Source organism: Oryctolagus cuniculus, chromosome 18 (genome assembly GCF_964237555.1).
Source record: "Oryctolagus cuniculus chromosome 18, mOryCun1.1, whole genome shotgun sequence".
Classification (NCBI taxonomy): domain Eukaryota; kingdom Metazoa; phylum Chordata; class Mammalia; order Lagomorpha; family Leporidae; genus Oryctolagus; species Oryctolagus cuniculus.
The window spans coordinates 44,777,418-44,799,298 of NC_091449.1; the positions used below are offsets into that span (position 1 = coordinate 44,777,418).

Consider the following 21,881-nt stretch of genomic DNA (forward strand, 5'->3'; position numbering starts at 1 on the left):
GTTCTTTGTATGCATCATTATTGCAATTTCATGGATTCTTTCCTGAAAACTTACCTACATAAAAGTATGTCTACTACTGCAACTCTTCTGAATTTCTCCCTTCAAAGTATGGAAGTGGAACATATACACTCTTGATGCAACGGCAACTTTCTCACATATTGTCAGACCGAAAAAGAGGAATCAACTTGATAATCTTAATCATGAGAAATTAAAAATAGTTACTGTTTTAGGTCACTGAATTCTGGATTTGTAGGTAATATGAGAAGGTTTCAAAAATTTATGGGGAAAATATGATTAAAAGACTGTTTGGGGCAGGCATGGTGGCATGATGGATAAAGCTATCTCCTGCAATGCTAGCATCTCATATGGGTGTCAGTTCATGTCCCTGTTACTTCACTTCTGATCCAGCTCCCTGATAATGTGCTTGGGAAAGCAGCAGATGATGGCCCAAGTGCTTGGGCCCCTATATCCCTGTGGGAGACCTAGATGAAGCTTCTGACTCCTGACTTTGGATCAGCCCAGCTCCATTTGTTGTGCCCATTTGGAGAGTGAACCAGCAGGTGGAAGATATCTTTCTCTCTCTTTCTGTGTGTGTGTGTGTGTAATTCTGCCTTTCAAATAATTAAATAAATCTTATTTTAAAAGACTATGTGCATTCTCTATGAACTCTTTAAAGTACAGCTTTATGGAAAAAGTCAGCTGATAAAGAAAATAGTAACTCAAAAGGGTTGTAACAACAACCTAAAATAAATACCATTGGCTTTAAAACAAGGTAGATGCGGTTGTTGGAAAGAGAATCAGGAAACTTTTACTGAAGGCTGGAAAAGTACAAGGAAATTATTAGCTTCTAATTAGAAGTTATTAAAATGGTGATAAAACTCCTATAGCAAAAAACCAATTCCACAAAAAGCTTTACAATGGCAAAACAATTGCCAAATGCCTATGACAACATGAAATAATGTTTTTAAAACCTTGTGTGAATTTGTGGACTCCAGAAGGATATCTCCAGATACAATGTTGAAAGCGTTTATTGGATTCTTTTAATAACATATTAAGAAGGTACAGAAAAATACAGATGAGCTAAAATTGTCAAAAATTGTTCATTTTGTAAGCATAAGTTAATGGAATTTAGGATATGGGCCAACTGGTTAGAAAATACAACTAAATTCCAGGAGCAGGCATTGTGGTGCACTGGGTTAAGTTGCCACTTGCAATGCTCTCCTCCCCTATCTGAGTGCCAGTTTGAGTCCCAACTATTCAGCTCCATGCTAATGCACCTGGCAAGGCAGTGGCAGATATCCTAAGTACATTGGTCCCTGCCATCTACACGGAACACCTATATGAAATTCCTGGCTCCTGACTTTGGCTTGGCTCAGGCTTGGCTGCCATCCACATGGAAGACCTATGTGAAATTCCTGGCTCCTGACCTAGGCTTGGCTCAGGCTTGGCTGCTGTGGCCATTTAGGGAGTTATCTCTCTCTCTCTCTCTCTGCCTTTCAAATAAACAAATAAGTATTTTAAAAAAAGAAACTATTTCCTCTATTCTTGTCTCAGAAGAGCCATAGATTCTTAAAATAAAAAGTGACATAGGGCAGAAGTCATCAATCTATGACCTATAGCCCAAATCTACACTGTTGGTTGTTTTTATAAATAAAGTTTCATTGAAACACAGTGTGTCCATTGTTTTACATATTGCTTATTGGATGCCTTCTCACTAGAAATGAAAATTTGAATAGATGTGGCAGGAGTAATGGGCCCACAAAGACTTTTCTGGATAAAAAACTTTGCCAACCTCTAGCATAAGGTGAAGACCAAACCAAGATGTGAGCATTCTTTGCTTAGAAATCTAAGATTTAAAATGATACCCAACAGAGGGACATCATAGTATACTCCCATAAAGAAGTGTTAGACATTCAGATGCTGTTATTTATTATTTGTTATCATTTATTATTTATTACTATTATTATATGAGTTATGTATAAAGTAGCTTTATCTAGTGGCAAAGCAAGGACCTGAGTTCTAAAGACAACCATAAATAAAAAAATAAAGTATAGTGCAAGGAAGCAAAATCAAACCACCTCTAATTTGTAATGTTTCTGAAACTTTATGCTTCTGAGTTTTAGCTAAAGAATAATAGTATCAACTTCATATGGAGTATGTTGCACATGTCAGACATTTTTACAGCAATATCTGTAATTCCAATAGTTAATGATACTAGGCATTCAATAAGCAATGGTTATTATTATGTATCAGACTCTGAGGCAAATGCTTTACATCATTATCATATTAAATCACTAAAATCACTTTCATAGTAGATATTATTAACCCAACCTCATGTAAAAAGCAACAGAATCACCTAAACACACAAAGCTAGTAAATGGCAGAGAATAGATTCATATCTTTTTTTTTTTTTTTTGACAGGCAGAGTGGACAGTGAGAGAGAGAGACAGAGAGAAAGGTCTTCCTTTTGCCGTTGGTTCACCCTTCAATGGCCGGCGCGGCCGGCGCGCTGCGGCCGGCGCACCGCGCTGATCCGATGGCAGGAGCCAGGAGCCAGGTGCTTTTCCTGGTCTCCCATGGGGTGCAGGGCCCAAGCACCTGGGCCATCCTCCACTGCACTCCCTGGCCACAGTAGAGGGCTGGCCTGGAAGAGGGGCAACCGGGACAGAATCCAGCGCCCCGACCGGGACTAGAACCCGGTGTGCCGGCGCCGCTAGGCGGAGGATTAGCCTAGTGAGCCGCGGCGCCGGCCGGATTCATATCTTAATCTATAATAATCTAAAACCTATGTTTTCTGTTTTTTACCACTGTCAACCTGCATTGTGGTAGAGGGAAAGACTGACAGTTGTTTGGCAAATGCAAAAAAAAAAAAAAAATGCCGATGATGGGTTTGACTGCTTTGACTTCAGAACTATTTTTCTGGAAGTACAGTGGAATGTTACAGAGGTTGTCCACACTCCACAGAGAGTCTATTATGAGCAGTATGGATTCTATAAGATCTTTTCTTGACAGGATTAATATTATTAAGTAAATTTATTCCTGTAATGAACCTTTTGCATTACCAATTTTTAAATTATGTCTTGGGCCATCACATTAGGGATGATGGGTTTGGTCATATGGGGTGATAGAGTGATAGGCCTGAACATGGACTCTGTTCCTGTCTGTTACCTATGTTTCATAGACACCAATCTATGTGTTCTGTCATGATTAAGAAGCATTTTTAAAACACATTTTCATAAAAGGATACTACACTAGAAAAAATAAAATCCACACAAAATAGGACATCTCTGATTTATGTAAATTCCATAGTATAGACGGACATTGTGACAAATTTGGACTAAGACCCCAGTTCCCTTGATTCTTTTTCTCTTCATAGGATCTGATGTGAGGTTAATAAAGTTTCCATTCAACTTTGATATGCAAAAATATTCTGTTAATTGCCCCCTTTGCCCAAAAATTTTAGCTTAGTGTTTACTTAATCTATTGTCATGGCCTGTGTTGAAGACTGAGTAAACAGAAGAAACCAGTTCTGGGTTCATCAAAGCTTTTACTTGGGTCACCTTCGAACAAAGTCATGATCATATCTGGACTAACTGATTTAAACAGTGGCCTCTGAGATGAGAGGCATTGTGAAGGCATTGGACAGAAAAACCTGTGGGTGTGTCCTCTGTGTCACTGAGCGTTTGTCATTGAGCAGCATCCATGCCTTTACTCACTAGAAGAGAGAAACACCCTACCCCTCTTCCAATTGTGACAACTCCAAACATTGCCAGTGTCTCCTGAATTGCAAAATCACCCTTCAGTGAGAATCAGGGGTCTGACTTACTGGCTACAATATTTATTTGATCAGCACTTAGCAATAGCTGGAAGAAAACTAGCCTCTCAGTCCAAGACAATATAACAGTAGTCTCAGAAAGGAAAAGCAGAATTTACGTAAAGACTGATGCACTTTTAGAGTGTCTTTTTTTAAATCTGATTTATGATAAACGAGTTATACAAGCACTGAAGTGTTTGTGGATGTTTCAAAATGACCTGCTTTTCATGAACATCAAATTTTTGATCTATCTGCAGAAAAAAAAAATGGATTGATAGCTGCTATCAAGTTTGATAGCAGATTCTGGATATAAAAAAGTTTTCCTGCTGTAAAATTTTAGCTGCCTGTCACTTACATTATATTATGTCACATCTCACAATGACATATTGCGAGGTAATGCAATGGAAGTCACATAATAGACAACCGCAATTCATAACTTTCTGAGCAAGGGAGTCTTTATTTACTGAGAAGCTTCTCAAGGGAGAGGAGGAATCCCTCTGTCGAGGTCATTCACAGCACTGATGCTACTGGCCTATCTGTGACTTGTATCTTACTCTTTATTTTCCCAAGCTGACTTCCTTTTAAAACTGACCTTCCTCCATTTCTTCTGTTTGTGATGGGCCTGTCAATCAAATGGCTTCAGTGGAAAGCAGGGAGTCACCCAGACTGACCTATCAGGGTCTCCGGGCTGCTGTTTGCTTTAAAGGAATCATCTGTGTGAATTAAAAGATGGACTCACCTTTGCGAAACTACAGCCTCAGGTTGTCAAGGGCTTGGCAGTGAAATGATGCCTTTCTGGAAATAAGACAAGTGACCTCGCAGGGATCAAAGCTTTGCAAGGAGATTATGGGCTGTTTTTCACTATTCACTCCTTCACAGAGCTCGGGATTTGTGTAGGAAACAACTTACACAAGTATACACAGCAGTCTTTGGAGTATTTCACCAGCATAAATGCACAAAATGGTTCAGCTGGGTCCCATGTTCACCTCCTTAGCCAACCCTGGACTTTGATCCAAGAATTGATTTAGAACCAGGAAAAGAGAAGATGCTTCACCCCTAAAACACCAAGTTGTGAGATCCATGCAGGCTACCCCTTCCAGGAACAATTTTTCCCACACTGTGGGTAGAATGTGCAGAGAAAGCAACCAAGACAGAGACAGACAGTAGAGGAATAGGAAAGGACACAAACATACAACATCTTAGGGGTCCCTGAATCTGATCATTACACAAGCCACTTAAACTCTTTTTGTTTTTTTGTTTTGTTTTGTTTTGTTTTGTTTTGGTAATTCATGCCCAATTTCTCTTTTTAAAGCAAAAAAACTTAACAGAGGGTTTCTTCCAATGGAACGCAAGTTTTGATAAATGCAGTTACTCTCAATCTACTTTTCTCTAAGAAAAACAACAACAAAAAAACTTTTCTGTGCAGTTCCATTAAACATATTCACTCCTCGGGGCTGGTGCTATGGCGTAGCAGGAAAAGCCACTGTCTGCAGTGCCAGCATCCCGTATGGGTGCCAGTTCGAGACCCAGCTGCTCCACTTCCGATCCAGCTCTCTGCTATTTAATATTTTAATCCTTTCAATAAATTTCTATATACAAGCCTCAAGGTTGGAATATAAAGTAAATTGTAGAGAACTAAAAAGTACATTTGTTAGCAAAAAGTTAGACTCTCCAAGACTCACATGATGAAGACAACCCAGAATGGAATCTGAGGTTCTTGTAGTATTGAGATGGAATATAATGTGGTTTCCAAGCACAAATTACACCTAAAGCTGTAAATCCATCAATGATTTTGATAATCCAGAACTTGACCTAAAACGATTTTAGTCAGGGACAAGTTCACATGAACTCACACATGTGCCTATCACTCCAAAACAGCCAAGAACCACAAAGAAATAAATGCTTTTGATCTGGACCAGGTTTAGAAACTTTCCAGAGATGAGAATTCCTCTGAAGGGGACTCTCTTCTTGTTGATGTCTTACTGTAAGGGCTGGTGCTGCGGTGCAGTGGGTTAACGCCCTGACCTGAAGCGCCGGCATCCCATATGGGCACCGGTTCTAGTCCCGGCTGCTCCACTTCCTATCCAGCTCTCTGCTATGGCCTGAGATAGCAGTAGAAGATGGCCCAAGTCCTTGGGCCCTGGCACCCATGTGGGAGACCCGGAAGTTCCTGACTCCTGGCTTCGGATCAGCGCAGCTCTGGCCATTGCGGCCATCTGGGGAGTGAACCAGTGGATGGAAGACCTCTCCCCCCCCCCCCCGCCTCTCTGCCTCTCCTTCTCTGTGTAACTCTGACTTTCAAATAAATAAATAAATAAATCTTTAAATAAAGATGTATTCAATCCTCTAACAGTTCCTAATATTCATTAATCACAGACACTATCTATTGATCTTCTCTTTGACTTATGTATACTTATTTAGTTTTGTTTGTTTATTTTTATTCTTCACCATGCTGTAAATTATGCCTGGATTTTAACAGTATATTAAGGCTGAGAGAGCAAGAGTTTATCAAAGATCAGCTAGCAAGAGTTTATCAAAGATCAGCTAGTAAGTGACGGCTACCAAGAACCCAACATGAAGGAATGGTGTTTTCAGTGTGTGATTGGCCCTGTCATGGCTCACTTTCATCACTGCTGCCTCTGATAATCTTTTTCATATCAGAAGCTTGAGAAAGACAAGAACTGTATGGGATAATGGAAAATGCAATCACAACTATGACAGACCATGGCTTTCCTAGTAACTCCAATTTTTCTAGACACTGTAAGTTTTTTTTTTTCCTCTTGTCCCTCTAAGAAAACAAACTAATGTATTCCTTACATTAAGAGGCTCAGATTCACTATAATGGAATGTCCTTGCTTCTGTAAGATCAGCATTTGATGAACCTAAAATAATAGAACTGGCAGGGACACATTGTGAACTTGCTCCACTGAATCTCCCCAACTAGGTTTTAGTCTTGGTTTCTTGGGTTACCCTAGATCTACTAGTAAAAGTTGTGACTCCCCTGACACCTCACTTTGCTCCTCTCATCTTTGTTCCTCTAAGGAACCTTGGACCGCCGATGTAACTAAGCACCTTGGCTGGATGATGCTCTTAAAGTAGCAGTATTACAAGAACAAACATCTATGCTCCACATTTTGAGGGTTCTGCTTTACACTTTGAAAATACCTGCTGCTCTATCATCCTTACTAATTTGAAGTTTCTTGTACTCTTTGGATCAGCGTACTGAGACTCACAGTGCCCCTCAGAGTAGGTATTGGATACCCACCTGGTTTAATCCCTTATACTTCATCCTTACCTGATCCTGTCTTTCTGTTTCTTCTTAGGTGGCCTCACCAAATTTGCTATTTGGTCATCCAGACTATGATACTAAAAATCCTTGCTACTTTACTCCTGCTACCTGCTAATTGCATGTTGCCTTGTGAGAAGGAACAGCCCTGATGAAAAAGTTCTCTGATGCTAAATCTCCATCTCTATATTCAAAAAAAAGAGCCAGAACACACCCCAGTAATGCGTATCCAGGTAACTCCTGCAGAGCCAAGTGTGGGTTTGAAATTCTCATTTTACAATTCTAACATTGGAAATTGTGCTTTTAAGAGAAATGGACAATTTTTTGTTTATTACTCTTCAAGTATTTCAAAGAGATTGTGTAAATATTATCTTTTTTTTTTTTTTTGACAGGCAGAGTTAAAAGTTAAACAGTGAGAGAGAGAGAAACAGACAGAGAGAAAGGTCTTCCTTCGATTGGTTCACCCCCAAAATGGCCGCTACGGCTGTCGCGCTGTGCCGATCCAAAACCAGGAGCCAGGTGCTTCCTCATGGTCTCCCATGTGGGTGCAGGGCCCAAGCACTTGGGCCATCCTCCACTGCCTTCTCAGGCCACAGCAGAGAGCTGGACTGGAAGAGGAGCAATCGGTACAGAATCCTGCACCCCAACCGTGACTAGAACCTAGGGTGCCGGCGCCGCAGGCAGAGGATTAGCCTAGTGAGCCGCAGCGCCGGCCAAGATTGTATAAATATTAAACATTTAGGTAAAGCAGGCCGGTGCCGCAGCTCACTAGGCTTATCCTCCGCCTTGTGGCGCCAGCACACCGGGTTCTAGCCCCCGTTGGGGCGCCGGATTCTGTCCCGGTTGCCCCTCTTCCAGGCCAGCTCTCTGCTGTGGCCAGGGAGTGCAGTGGAGGATGGCCCAAGTCCTTGGGCCCTGCACCCCATGGGAGACCAGGATAAGTACCTGGCTCCTGCCTTCGGATCAGCATGGTGTGCTGGTCGCAGCGCGCCAGCCGTGGCGGCCATTGAAGGGTGAACCAACGGCAAAAGGAAGACCTTTCTCTCTGTCTCTCTCTCTCACTGTCCACTCTGCCTGTCAAATAAATAAATAAAATAGGTAAAGCAAAGGTACTTCAGAAAATGTGCATTATTAAAAATCCTGAATTTTCAAGAAATTTTTTATGCCAAAACAAACTTATTTTTAATTTTTTTTTTTTAATTTATTTGAAAGGCAGAGCAACAGAGAGAGAGAGAGAGAGAGGGAGAGAGAGATGATATTCATTCACTTGTTGACTCCTCAAATGCCTGCAGCCAGGATTCGGCCAAGCTAAAGCCAGGAGCCAGGAACTCCATCCAGGTATCCCATGTGGTGGCAGGGAATCAAATGCCTGAACCGTCATCTGCTGCCTCCCAGGGTGTGTATTGGCAAGAATCTGGGCCAGAACATAGATGGGACCAGATCCCAGACACTCTGATAAGGTATGTGGGCCTCCCAAGCAGTAACTTAAGCTGACCCAAACTTATCTTTTAATTCTATTCTCCATTAACTTTTGAAAATGATAACTACCTTTGGAAATGTGCTTATTCCTAATTCCTACTTTTTTTCTTTTTCATGTTTTAATATCTTTGAAATTAGAATGTTGGGAAATAGTGTATTTGTCACCTTTTTTAGTGGGACATTATTTTTTCTCTCCGTTGAACATAAATTCATGGTTTATTTCATGAATGATATCTTAGGTTTGATGACATTAAATTTTTAAATGTAACATTGAATTTTGAGCTTTGGATTAGAAAAAAGCAAAGATAATGTGTTGGCCTGATGTGGTTTCACATTCACAAATATTTCCCTAGATTATACTGACATATGAGTTCAATGACACAGCCAAATATGTAATATAGCATCCCTGGAGGAATATGGTGGAAAATAATACTAGTGTAGGTCAGGACTCTTGTATTTCTGTATTTTATATTTTATATCAGTTAAATTTTACATCATATTACTAAAAAGTAGGTAAACACTGTGCGGAATCATAATGCTATAAAAGTTCCATTTCCAGTAAACAGTAAATATTTCTAAATTCTTTGTTTTTCCATTGATTACATTTTAGACTTTTTTTAATTTTAAAGAGTTATTGAACTATGTGACACTTTTATCCTAATGCATCGGGTATATTTGACTGATGATAGATGATAACTAAAGTAGGATATGTAGAATGAATAAAATATAATTTATTCAGATTAAATGGTGTTTTTTCTTGCAACATTTACAACACTATCCACTGGACATCTTCTGTCATATTTATTTCTGTGTGTTTTAATCATTTAGAAAAGACAGAAGACCAAAAGGAACATCAATGCAGGACTGGTGACTTAATTTTGACGATTGATGTGCACTTCTTTTTCATCAAAGGTCAAATATAGGCCTTCCAGCCAACTTCTGGCAGGCAGATTTTCTCCAATTTTGACAGGTTATTTTTGGTGTGTCATTATTGTTTATGCTGCTGCTAGTATTTTTTGACCCAGATATTTTAAGTTTTTAATCAAGTAATACACATTACAGTTTGGGTGATATGTTGACTGTCTTAATTTGACTTTCATTTCTCTGTATCCATATAATTTTCAACATCTGTATATCTCTATATTCATGAAATTTAGAGAAATATGTGAAAGGTGAAGTTAGGTCTATAAGCCCAAGACAAGTTTCATTATTGACTTTCTAATCATAGAAAACCAAATCAGGCTTTTTCTCTTAAAGACACAATTATAATTAATTGCAATTAATGAAAGTCAGATAAACATAGTCCAAAAGAATGCCTGACATATAGTAGATGATCACAAAGTATAGGTACAATAAATTGTTTTGTATTCTAGGTTTTTTTCAATGTTAGCAGATTTTACCCCCACTATTAGTGTAAGTATCCTCTGCAATGCTGAGTTGATGGTTTCTAACTTTATAAAATTTTCAGAAAGGACTCACATCTTATTAGAACTATAAAATAAAATGTGAATAGCTTTGTTATGCAAATGCTTTAAGATGAACCTGCAGGGCTGGCACTATGGTGTAGTGGGGTAAAGGCCCTGTCTGCAGTACCAGCATCCCATATGGGTACTGGTTCAAGCCCTGGCTGCTTCACTTCCAATCCATGTCAATGCACCTGGGAGGGTAGCAGAGGATGGCCCAAGTGCTTGGGCCCCTGCACCCAGTTGGGAGACCTGGAAGAAGCTCCTGGCTCTGGCTGTTTTGACCATTTGGGGAGTGAACAAGCAGATGGAAGATCTCTCTTTCTCTCTCTGTAACTCTGCCTTTCAAGTAAATAAATACATCTTTAAAAAAATTGGTTACAATTCCTACATTTCATCAGAGTATCTGGGTTTGACCCCTGGCTCTGCTTCTGATTCCATCTTTCTGCTAACACAGATCCTGGGAGGTAGCAGGTGATCACTCAAGTAGTTGGAACCCTACCACCCACATGGGAGATCTGGATTGAATTCCTGGCTCCTGGCTTTGGCTTGGCTGGCCAATCTCTGGTTCTTGAAGACACTTGGGGAATGAACCAGATCTCTCTCTGTTGTTCCATCTGTCTTCTTCTCTGTTGCTTTCTGCCTCTCTGACTCTCAAATTAAAAAAAAAAATAAAAGGCAAAAAAACTACAGGATTCCCAAATAAAATCACAAGTAAAAGTGTAAATATACTTTTTAATTTTTATGATAATATTTTATGTTTCTCAGTGAAACTTCTTTTATTAGCAATTATGCTTCTATGTAATGCAATGTTAGATAGGCTATTCTTCAAAAACATGCTTCCAGGTTAAATATCCATTTTAGAATGCACACTTGTTTTAGGAAGACAGTAAAGTTATTATAGGAGAAGAGCTTTTCTTCTCATTTCTGCCTACCCAGTCATAATGAGAACTTTATATAATTACTTGCACAGATTTTGGCTTTCTTACTTTGAGAAAAAAGATAATTAATTTTACATAATCATCTCTTCACCATTCCAAAATTTTCTTGGTTGAACTTTAACCTATCAGCATTTACAGCAAAGGCACATTTCATGTGAATTCACAATACAGGTTTCAGAACAGGGCTAAAGTTATTTTGTGAAATTTGAAGTTATGCACTGACAACAATTCCCACATATAATACTGATATATATAAAACATATGTTTATATCATCATACTTCTCAGCTTCATCATTAAACTATGTATGTGTAAAAGCATCTTAAATGTGTAGATCACATTTGTTACACTGCAAAAATCATCAAGCCATGATGCAAATATGCTCAAAATGAATAGAAATGCTCCATTAATATCCTTTGGAGAATCAGGGAAAATCATATGAGCATAGAATTCATGGATCTCCTCAAACTGTTTCATGGCACTTGTCTTTGTAAAATATTTTTAGCATTCTTATCTTTCCTTTAAGTACATTACTTGTATGGGTGACTTTTCTCCATTAACTGTGGAAGACACATAGTCTTCTTGTTTCTACAGAAGTTTTCCAAAACCCTTCTTTTCTGGGAGATTTTACTGATAAATCAAAACTTAATCAATCAAAATTAAATATATTCACAAAATTCTCATATTTCCTCATTTTCAGCCTTATAATATGTATAACACTACAAAATTCTGAACTATTGAAACCATTTGTCATGTTGATTACATTATTTTGGTGTGTGTGTACAATTCTTTAATATGTCCAGGATTCTGCCCAAACATCCTGAAAAACAGAGCTGTAACGTTGTAGAAGAATGTATTTTAATCATGCTATTCAACACTTTAATTTGAAGGAGTTTTGGTACAGTAATTCCTAGTGTACAGATCAGTTTCATATATATTATTTCTTTTGAAGGTTGTCAAAGAAGACAAAGTACATACAGCATCACATAGTTTCAGATACTTCCACTGATATTTATCCTACATGTCTGATTTGCTCATCACAATAATTTTAACACTGTGAAACACTTAGGGTCTGTAGTAGAAAGTTAAGAGCCTTTTCCTAAGTCACATCTTCACTTTTGGTGGCCCCAGTAATTGTGTGATTTTAAAGTATATGATATTTCTTCTAAAGTCACAATTTTTGCACACTCAATATTCTTAGAATAAATGAGACATTTCCTCTCCAGCATTAGCTGATTCATTTGGTAGGCAAGGAAGTCCAGGGAAGAGAAGTAAATCACAGTGTGTCTTTGATGGAGCTAGCACAGAATGGCCAAGTGAAAGCAAGAAATTCAGAAAAAGATGATTGTGTTTTGCAAAATGGGTACAGTATCACCTTTTTTCAGACTACCCTAAGATAAAAAGTCTCAACAGACTGAAAATAATCTAGTTGAGTAATAGAGCAGGATATTCTGGTTGGCAATCTATTAGATAAATAAAAAGGCAATGAGTAATCCAGAAAGGTCCAAGGACAACCATTAACATCTTCTACAAAGTGCATCAGCACATTTATTTTGGTGGCATCTTAGGGGATAAATAGAATAAGCAACAGACAGACTATGAACCTAAGCATTATGCCTGGAAATCAGCACAATGCCATCCTCTAGCTGCCAGGGAGCCCAGTAAACAACATATTTTTAGAGAGGTAAAACCTCAATCAACTGACAGGTATCTCAACCAACCATGCATAGGATCTGATAAAGGGATGGTTGATAGCAAAAACTTTAATGGATTTTAATAAATCTGCAAAATGTAACCATCAGCCCCATCATTCTGGTAGTGTTCTAGCACAGAAGACACTGACAGTTATGGGTTATAGTATATTTTGAAAAGGCTCATAAACATTCCTTGGCACTGGAAGTATAAACACTTTGAATAATATCATTCAACACACCACACTTGAACTCTGCCACATTGAGAACATCAATACAAAAAAAAAAAAACAAAAAAAAAAACAAAAAAAACTCCAGGGAAGAATTAGTTGTCCATGATTACAATACAAATCACCACACTGACCAGCCAAATGCTTCGTAAAGATGGGGGTGATGGAATCCATGAAATCTTTAACTATCTTTATATAGGACCAAGTGTACAAATTGGGGAAGATCTAAGAGCAAATTGTATTTATGACAGTATAGAAGTTAGAATGTGTCATTGCTCCACTCCCAACTCACATATTTTGCAGAATAGCTTATGAATTTTTCCACTATATGACAAAACCCATATAATTGATAGTTTCTTGATAAATTGATAAAGACTGAATCCTAAGGAAAACAAAAATACACTGTACAAGAGGACAAGGACAGCGTTGATTTTATTCACTGCTCTATTCTCAATTCCCAGAGAAGTACCTGGTACATGGTAGACACCAAACAAATGGATATTGAATGAATGAATGAATGAATGAGTGAACAAAGATATGATCTATTTTTAATAACCTCAGAGGACAGTGGAGGAGACATTCCCTGATTCATGTGTCTGCTTTAGCACCTACCGCACTCTACTGCAGAGAAAAGCAAAGAGAACAAACTTCACAGCCACTGTTAACCATCTACTTGCTTTGCTCTGAGTTGTTAAGAATGACTGGGAATGAAAAGGGGGAAGTGGAGAATGCACATTCCAGACAAAGGCAAGAGTATATTTAAAAAGCATACCCAGTTTGTCCTATTCAAGCCAAAGGATACATGTAAAACATGGGAGCCAGTGGTGGGAGACAAAGTCAGATAAACAGTCACTCACCATCATTGCCCCATTTTTAAACACGTTCAAAGTTCTTTGATTAGCATCCAAGACCTTCATAACCTAGCTGTTTACTAAGGTGACACTAGCTCAACAATTCTGACATTCTCTCAACTCTTAAATATTTCACTTGCGAACATGCAAGGAAGCCTACAATTTGTAGGTCTACTTTATTTTTATTATTGGATGATTTTCCTGTGATGAGAGTTCTAGTCAAAGAACTACTTGCGTTTTCCAAATGCTCTTTTCTCTTTCCCTTCCCTCTGCTTTACTAACAGATGGTATTTGCAGACATGATCAGTCAGGGAAGGGGAAATGGAATAGCATATTGTTAGCTTCCTACCAAATACCTTATTTGAGGTTCATTTTGAATATTTTTATTGTTTCCTTGACTGGGGAAAAGGCATTCAGGACACATAAATTTGTAGAAGAAAAAGAGAAAGAGGTCAAGGAAATTAATATTTATTTAGTTTGCCAATAAACTAAACATAGTACCATTTCTATTTTTACTAAAATTAATATTGTATTATTCAAATAACATAATGGTAAATATTATTTCTATTCTGCAGATAAAGGTTCAAGATTACTCACTTGTTTTCACAGTTCTCAAATCATAATCAGAAGCACTAGAATTCAAAACTAAACATTGCTTATTCTGAAGACCATGCTATTCTGTGTTCCACAGGGACTCTCTTTTATCTTTCATTCTAATTCATCCCAAGTCAACATTTTTAACGTTTATCTTTGTGAAATGCCCCCTTTACTGTTGCCATTTTTTTCTCTGCCTTCTTTATCCACTTCTTGAAGAAGCCGAGGGATCCTAAGCAGTTGGCATGTGTCATTCAGGTCACATCCCCAGATGGGATGTCACGTATGCCTAATATTGTGTCTATAAAGTGCTCAAATTAATTCCAAATGCAAACTTCTGTGCTGAAAGGAGATGAAATGCTTGTCAACTACATTTAAACTTTTTTTCAAAAAGGAGAATTTGCATAGACTGACAGCTCATTTTGTTTCTGCATTCAATTTTAATATTTGGTTGTGCTTCCAAAGGGCAGTCACGTTTGCTTGACACTCAGAAAAATCTCAAGACCTATTTTCATTCTTGTAAACAGATAATACATCAGTAAATAACATTATCTCTTGATGACACAAACAACAAAGTGGTACAAACAAAACTGGCTAAATGAAAAACAACGCTGAGAGTAATTCTTTTTTTTTTTTTTTTTAAGGTTTAAAAGCAAGATTTATTAGAGTCAAAGACCTCCATCCAGAGTGGCATGGAGGGGGGCTGCAAGAGAAGCAAAACTCAAAGGACCCCATGGCAATGGGGTTTTTAAGTACAATTTCAAAGGGGGGAAAAGAAAACTTGACAATCACATTGGCATTCAGTTACCAGGTATGGACAAAAACCCATCAAAAGACCTGACTTAACAATCCTTTGTCCTATCTTGCTTGCTCATAATAAAACAAAAAACATCCCAATGGGTGGGATAGGTAACTTGTTTTTACCTGGGAGTAATTCTTTATGCTCCTCCTGATGATCAATTGATTCCATTATTTTCTTATATAAGGCTTTGGAGCAAAAATCCCAGAAAACAATGTTCTCAAAGGAAAAGTTCTGTACCCTAAAATATTTTTAAGATAACATTAAAATATTTAAGCATGTGACAATTTATTTATTTGTTATTTTTTGTCAAAAATTTTCAGAATTTGAATGCTCCATAATTTTTAGAATGTTTCATAGTAAATTGATAGAGACTCTCTGATGTGATTTTCAACTTTGAATAGAATTGTGATAGCCACACAAATAAATTCATGCCATGTTTCTAAATTATATCCTAGTAGTAGGTAATCTCTAAATTATCTCTTACAACATACACTGAATAACAGATAGTAACAGCAGCACTTTATCTGAACAAAGTAATAATTTTTGGATTTTCAATATGTGCAAAGGCAATTCTTCACTTTTGAAGGTACTTTTATACTATGACTTAAAAAAGAAAAAGAAAATAAGATATGGAGACAGTACAAAACAACAATGATGTTATTCAAAAAACTACTTAAGTAAATAAAATCTCCTTATTTTCTAAATCTAACTGTAGAGTCATATTTAGTAATTGTAACTATTTTTCTTAGCTTACACATTGCCCTTAATTACACTTCACACAACAAAATAAAAGATAAATGATTTTTATCAATGGTACATTGCTGGAAGCATAAACAATAAATTATGAATTGTTAGAACAGAATGATTTGGATCATAGATTCATATGTTCCATATTTGGGAACAATTGTACCTTCTTCTGTTTCACCAAAATTAAGCACTATCTTTTATGATTCAACAGTGAGAAAAAGGAAAATACTTCACAGGGGTCAGAACTGACAACCTATATGGAAACTATCTCTAGTCAACATTTTGTTATATTTTGTGCTGTGGACAGGTCCCTTATGTGAGCTGAGTAGATAGCGTCAAATATATGTATGTGTGTGTTTGTAAATGCGTATTTATACACACACACATACAGAGAGAGAGATTATCATACTCATAGAAGCACACCATTCTTTCTTATTGCTTAAGTATAATTTTCTGGAAAACCTAATACTGGATCTGCTGAAGTTGGGGGATAGGGTCCTGTAAAGGCCTCTTCAAGAAAACATTATTACAGAAAGCTCTTCCTTAGCTTCAAAGCAGACAGGAGTAATGATGAACTTCAGGGGACCCGAGGCAGCCAGAAATAGTCCAACTGTGTTACCAAGGCGGCCCAGTTTGCGGTGTGGATCAGCAGGAAAGCCTTTCAGGTAGAATCCAGGTTGGCTGGCTATAGCAGGCTAAAGGCCGGGAAGAAAAGGACACTGCCTACTTGACGACTATATCCTCAATGCAAGAGAGAGGTTTGTGAGTATTCAGCCAGAGAGAACAGTCAGCTCTGGCTGGTTTGGAATCAAGGAATTACTTCCATTTTTATGCAGATTTTGTTTTTTGTGAGGGGAGGAGTCTGAGATAAGTTAATAGATGCTAATCAGAATTGCAAATAAAGGCTGTCTCTAAAGATTTTAGCCTGTGCAAAATGGTTCCCACAGAGTATGGATGCTGAAAAGCGACCACGTAAGATTGGGAAAAATCTGAACTAACTGGATATGCTAGAGGTAAAGTGATTTCAGCAGGTTGCGAGTTGGGTTAGCCATTGTGTGGAAAACTCAATTTCATTCTTGCACAGATTAGAGAAGGGAAAGACAAAAAGTAGTCTTCATACTTAAAACTAGATCCAAGAATCCTGCAGATGTTTCTGTAGTATCAAATATTTTCCTTGCTCCCCCATTCTCCACTCTTTTTTTCTTCTACAATATCCTTCATACCGCTATACATTCCAGTTGGGAAAGCAATGTTGGTCAGTGTCCTCCCAATCACCAATAAGGCCCCTTTCAAAATTACAAGTCAACATTAAAAAGATCTGTAGAGCAGAAGTTGCAAAGAGACCTGATGGAGAATGGTAAGATAGAGGAATAGAACAGCATGCGAAACTAAGAATTAATGGATTAATATAAAGATGATCTTTCTCTACTTATCAATGAAGGTTTCCTCTGTGTCAGACATGTTAAGAGATATCAAAGTCTTAGTTGGCCTATATGCATCGTAGCACACAAAACAGGCAGATAGATACAGTTGTCCCAGTATTATAGATAAGGAATTAATATTCAACATAATTTGCCTATAATGAGAGTGTACTTACAAAAGACAATTCAAAAGGCTAAAAGGCAGAAAAACATATACAACTTGAAATAGCCCCATAGAAAGAGTTGGAAATCCTTAAGACAAAGCAAGAATTATACTCTAACCATGTAACAGTGTTATGGATAACAAGGCATATTTATTCTAAAGTTCTAGTCAACATCTAGGTTACTCAAATTAATTTTCAAAATGATTCCTTTAGAGTAAGGTTCTAACCTGTAAGATTTCAATCAACCAAGAAATATCAAGAAAAAATTAGTTATCATCTGGTCCTGTAGTTCTGTTGCTGTCTTTTCTTAAATATAATGAACCTACAACTGGGTCCAATTTCACTGTTTCTATTCTTTCCACAGGCTCTCCTCAGAGAGTAGAGTTTTATGTTTTTCCTCATTTCTCTATACACATGATTCAAACATTTCAGTATAAACTGTGAAGACTTCCATTTCACCAAACTGTACCCTGGCAATTCCAATCAAATTTTTAACCTACAATGTGCAAGTTGGAGAAGAGCAGTTTTCTACGAAGCTCAAATTTCCTGCAAGCAAGATATTTCAGTATCTGTAAATGGTCCATTTATCTTCCCTGTCTTGCTTTATTGAATTGTTGGGTATCTTCCATTTCCACAGTTAGAATGGAAGCCAATGTAGAAATGTGGTCAGCAAAACTCTTGTTTATTAATTCATCCAATTGGAAGATGAAACTAGTCTTCTGAGCCATATAATTAGAAAATTCAAGGTGCTATGATTTTGATGTACATGTAACATAAACGACCCATCATATTTTTGATCCTTACTTCCACTTTATCCATAGTGAAGGTTGCTTCCCTATACTGGCAGAAATATGATTCTAATATATTTAGAAGATTTTTTTTTTAGTCACTCAGCTGTGTAGACTGTAAAGACAGCTAATTTCACTTTCATTTTATCTTTGATTATGAATTAGTCAGTTTAAAATTGCTTTAAGACAAATCTATATTAAAAAGAGGAACAATCACAATAATTCTAAGTTGAAAGACATGGCTTCAAATTCCTTAGAAAATGTAAAATACAGAACACATCTCCTTTAAAGATCAAATTAAATAGGAGAGTAACTCATCCATCAATCATGAATTTGAATCGATTGACTGTCTCAGAATCCTAACATTCTTCCAGGGAGTTGGAACTTGAAACTCATGGTGCACTTAATGGAGAATCATTAGCTCCTGGCCATTGAAAAGTCCATGTTAGGAAGAAACAAACAAACTAAATATGGTTATGCCATTTGATTACATTTCTCCATAGTTATAAAGCAAATAATGTCAAATTTTCATGCTTATTTTTGTTCTGTCAAATCATTAACAATGAATTGGTGAGAGGTCAAGGATATTTGATTATACTATATTATTTGAATATATTATATATATATAATATTTTAAATTTGACAACTTCTGTCCATTATTTTGTTTTCACATGTTAAGAAGAGACAAATTATGTTTTCTATTTTTAGAATAGCTATCCAGATGCCAAAGTATTAATGGTCCATGGATAAAAACTCATGAATTTCTGACCTAGGAAGCAGGAAATAAAGTACAAAGTTTCTATATTTATTCCAAAGACCTGGGACTTCATGATTTATTCTGTGAAGGAGATGTTGAATATTATCACAGTTAACGTATGTTCTACTTTCCACAACTTAGTCTTGGTTTATGGTGTTTTCCCAACATAAATATAAACTGCCACCTCTTCACTTAAAAAAAAAAAAACTCCCTGCTGGAATGATAAAATATATGTTCATTCTTTGCAAAACAAATGAACAACTTTTTTAAAATAAACAATCACGACATGTGGAGCACTCTTTCTATCCCAAATCATTTTGACATATGTGGCATCTTTTATTTTTAATTTCACAAGATAAAAATAAAAACTATTAAGGTAAGTCTAAATTGTAATACTTATTTTCTAATTTCAAAATAAAACAAATATTTACATAACTTTAAATATTGTTACAGAATTTACTGAAATGGGTGATGAAATAAAAAGGGGATTTCCTAGATGTTCACTTTTTACTTTCTACTAACTCTAAAAAATAGATAGAACACATGAAATTCATGCATTTTATGATTACACAGCCTCTTCAAAAGCATTAGGGCGCTCAGCAAACAGAGCCGATGTTTGGCCCAGTGGTTTAAGACACCTCCTGGGCTGCACATCCCAGATCAGAATGCCTGGGTTGGGGTCCCAGCTCCCGCAAATAATTCTAGCTTCCTGCTGATGCGCACCTTGGAAAGCAACAAACGATGCCTCAAGTGCTTGGGTTTCTGCTACCCATGTGTGAGCCCTGAACTAAGTTCCTGACTCCTGATTTCAGCCTGGCACATGCCTAGATATTGCAGGCATTAGGATGGTGAATCAGTGAAAGGAATCTCTCTCCCTCTCTCTCTGTCTCTCTCTCTCTCTTCTTACTCCCATCTCTCTCATAAATAAATAATTTTTTTAAAGTAGTAGGGCACAATGAATATAGACCAAAACTTAACTCCCTCTGACACACAAGGATGCATCTCATTCATCCAGTACTTATTTTGGTGGTGCCTTCCAGGGCCACACTTGTAACAGGCATAATTTTTGAAATTATAGAATATTCAAGAAACACTAAGGGGCTAGGAATATTTTGGACAGAAAAATATGTCTACACAGAAAAATTTTAAATATAGAGCATTTCAGATGCAAAAGGAATAAATGATACTTTCTGGATTACAATTAAAATCAAAATAAGTATGAACCACACTTATGCACAGACATGTATCCCAGTTGGGAGTTTCTGAAAGAGTTGTGTCTTAGAGACACAACTTATTTTGAATGGATTCCATAAAGGAGAAATCTTGGTAGTGTTAACAAAGGATGAAATACATTTTGCTTGCATTTGCTTGCATTAAGGTTCCTAACAGGAGTGGCTAACACATGGGTGCTCCATTGTTGATAAGAAAAAAAAAAAAAAGATTTTCCTGTTCTTAATTTTATAATACTGGAAGCCAGCTGAATGAACAATATCTCTACAACAACTTTCCAATTTCTTTTTCTGTGATGCATCTATATTTTTCATATTACCCCAAAGAAACCAGTGGTACTATGTCAAATGTAAGTTCACAATATATTTCACATGATTTATGAAATGTTATTTTGTTTCCTAAAGGAAGTTTTTTTTTGAATCTCTCTACTTCTCTTAAACAGAATATTGGAAATAAACAAATAAATATCATGAACTAAGTTTTACTCTTCTAATTGAGTTGGGTCTGTAGATGGATCATTCAGAAACCTAGATACAAGTTCATTACAAAGCCAGAAAATGTACTGGGTCAATGCTTATATTTTCCTAATAATTCTAAAATAGCTGAAAGTAAGACCTAGAAGGATTTGAAACAACATGTTAGAAACTTTGAAAATCCTTGTTAGATAACAATGGCTTAAGAAACAAAAATGTAAACATGAGATAGACTTTTAAAAACATGATATACGGCCTTCACATGCTATAGGTAATAGTTTAACAAAATTATAATGAAAGCTCATTGCTCAAGAAATAATGAAATAGGTTAAATAGGTTCTGTAAGCAAAGACTTAGCAATAAAATCAGTTCATTAGTTCCAAAATAATACTGATAAGGACTATCCTTCAAAAAGGATTTTCTGATGTAACTGCTATTATTAAAGTCGGTAGAGGCTTAAAACAAATACCTCTAATGTGTACCCACAAATCAAGCAAAATTAAAACAATCTTTCCCTAAAGACTTGGTAAACATTCAATTAAAATTTAACAAGCCAGCTCCTCCTCTAATAGATATCTCTAATTTTGCATTTCAAAATTCCTGGATGCTTTCACACTGGTTAAATCTTATTCTACATTCTTTAAAGTAAAGTGATTAAAGTATCTCTGGGGTAAAATTAATTTTCATTAACAATTTGCTTATCAGTCATTTCAGTATTGGAAAGGGGAAGTGATATAGTGACCATGCCATTAGACAGATTAACTGGATTTCAACTGCCGATGGGTGAACAAACATTATTTTAATGATATTTTCTGTTATAAAATTGCATCCTGTCTTCCAATTTATATTCTCTGCTTCACAAAGCTAATATATTTACCTTCATTTTTCTTGATGGTAAAATTTGGATTGTTGACCATTTCTGGAAGAAGACTGTACAAGAAATAATGTCCATTTTTGGGATCATCTTTGTCCATAGCGCTTACTGTTTGAATGACCTGTAACATAAAACTTGACGTCAGCATTTGTGATGATACCAGAGGACTCCTACTGCCCTTAAAAGCTTAGAGACATCCCATTTGTGGTCTGATACTTGGACTCAAAGGCTCTTTTTTCAGTTCCCTAAATTGCCATGGATGGTTTGTGCCAAGAATA

At 36.8% G+C, this 21,881-nt stretch overlaps 1 protein-coding gene across 11 annotated transcripts in view; it reads right to left on the reverse strand.

Moving 5' to 3' along the window:
- Window positions 1–21,881, reverse strand: part of CDH8 (cadherin 8) — a 420,906-nt gene that overhangs the window by 51,907 nt on the left and 347,118 nt on the right. For all 11 annotated transcript variants that reach the window (XM_070063301.1, XM_070063302.1, XM_070063300.1 and 8 more), the window contains one exon: window positions 21,607–21,724. In XM_070063301.1, the coding sequence (XP_069919402.1) occupies window positions 21,607–21,724 (118 nt within the window). The remainder of the gene's footprint in view (window positions 1–21,606; window positions 21,725–21,881) is intronic.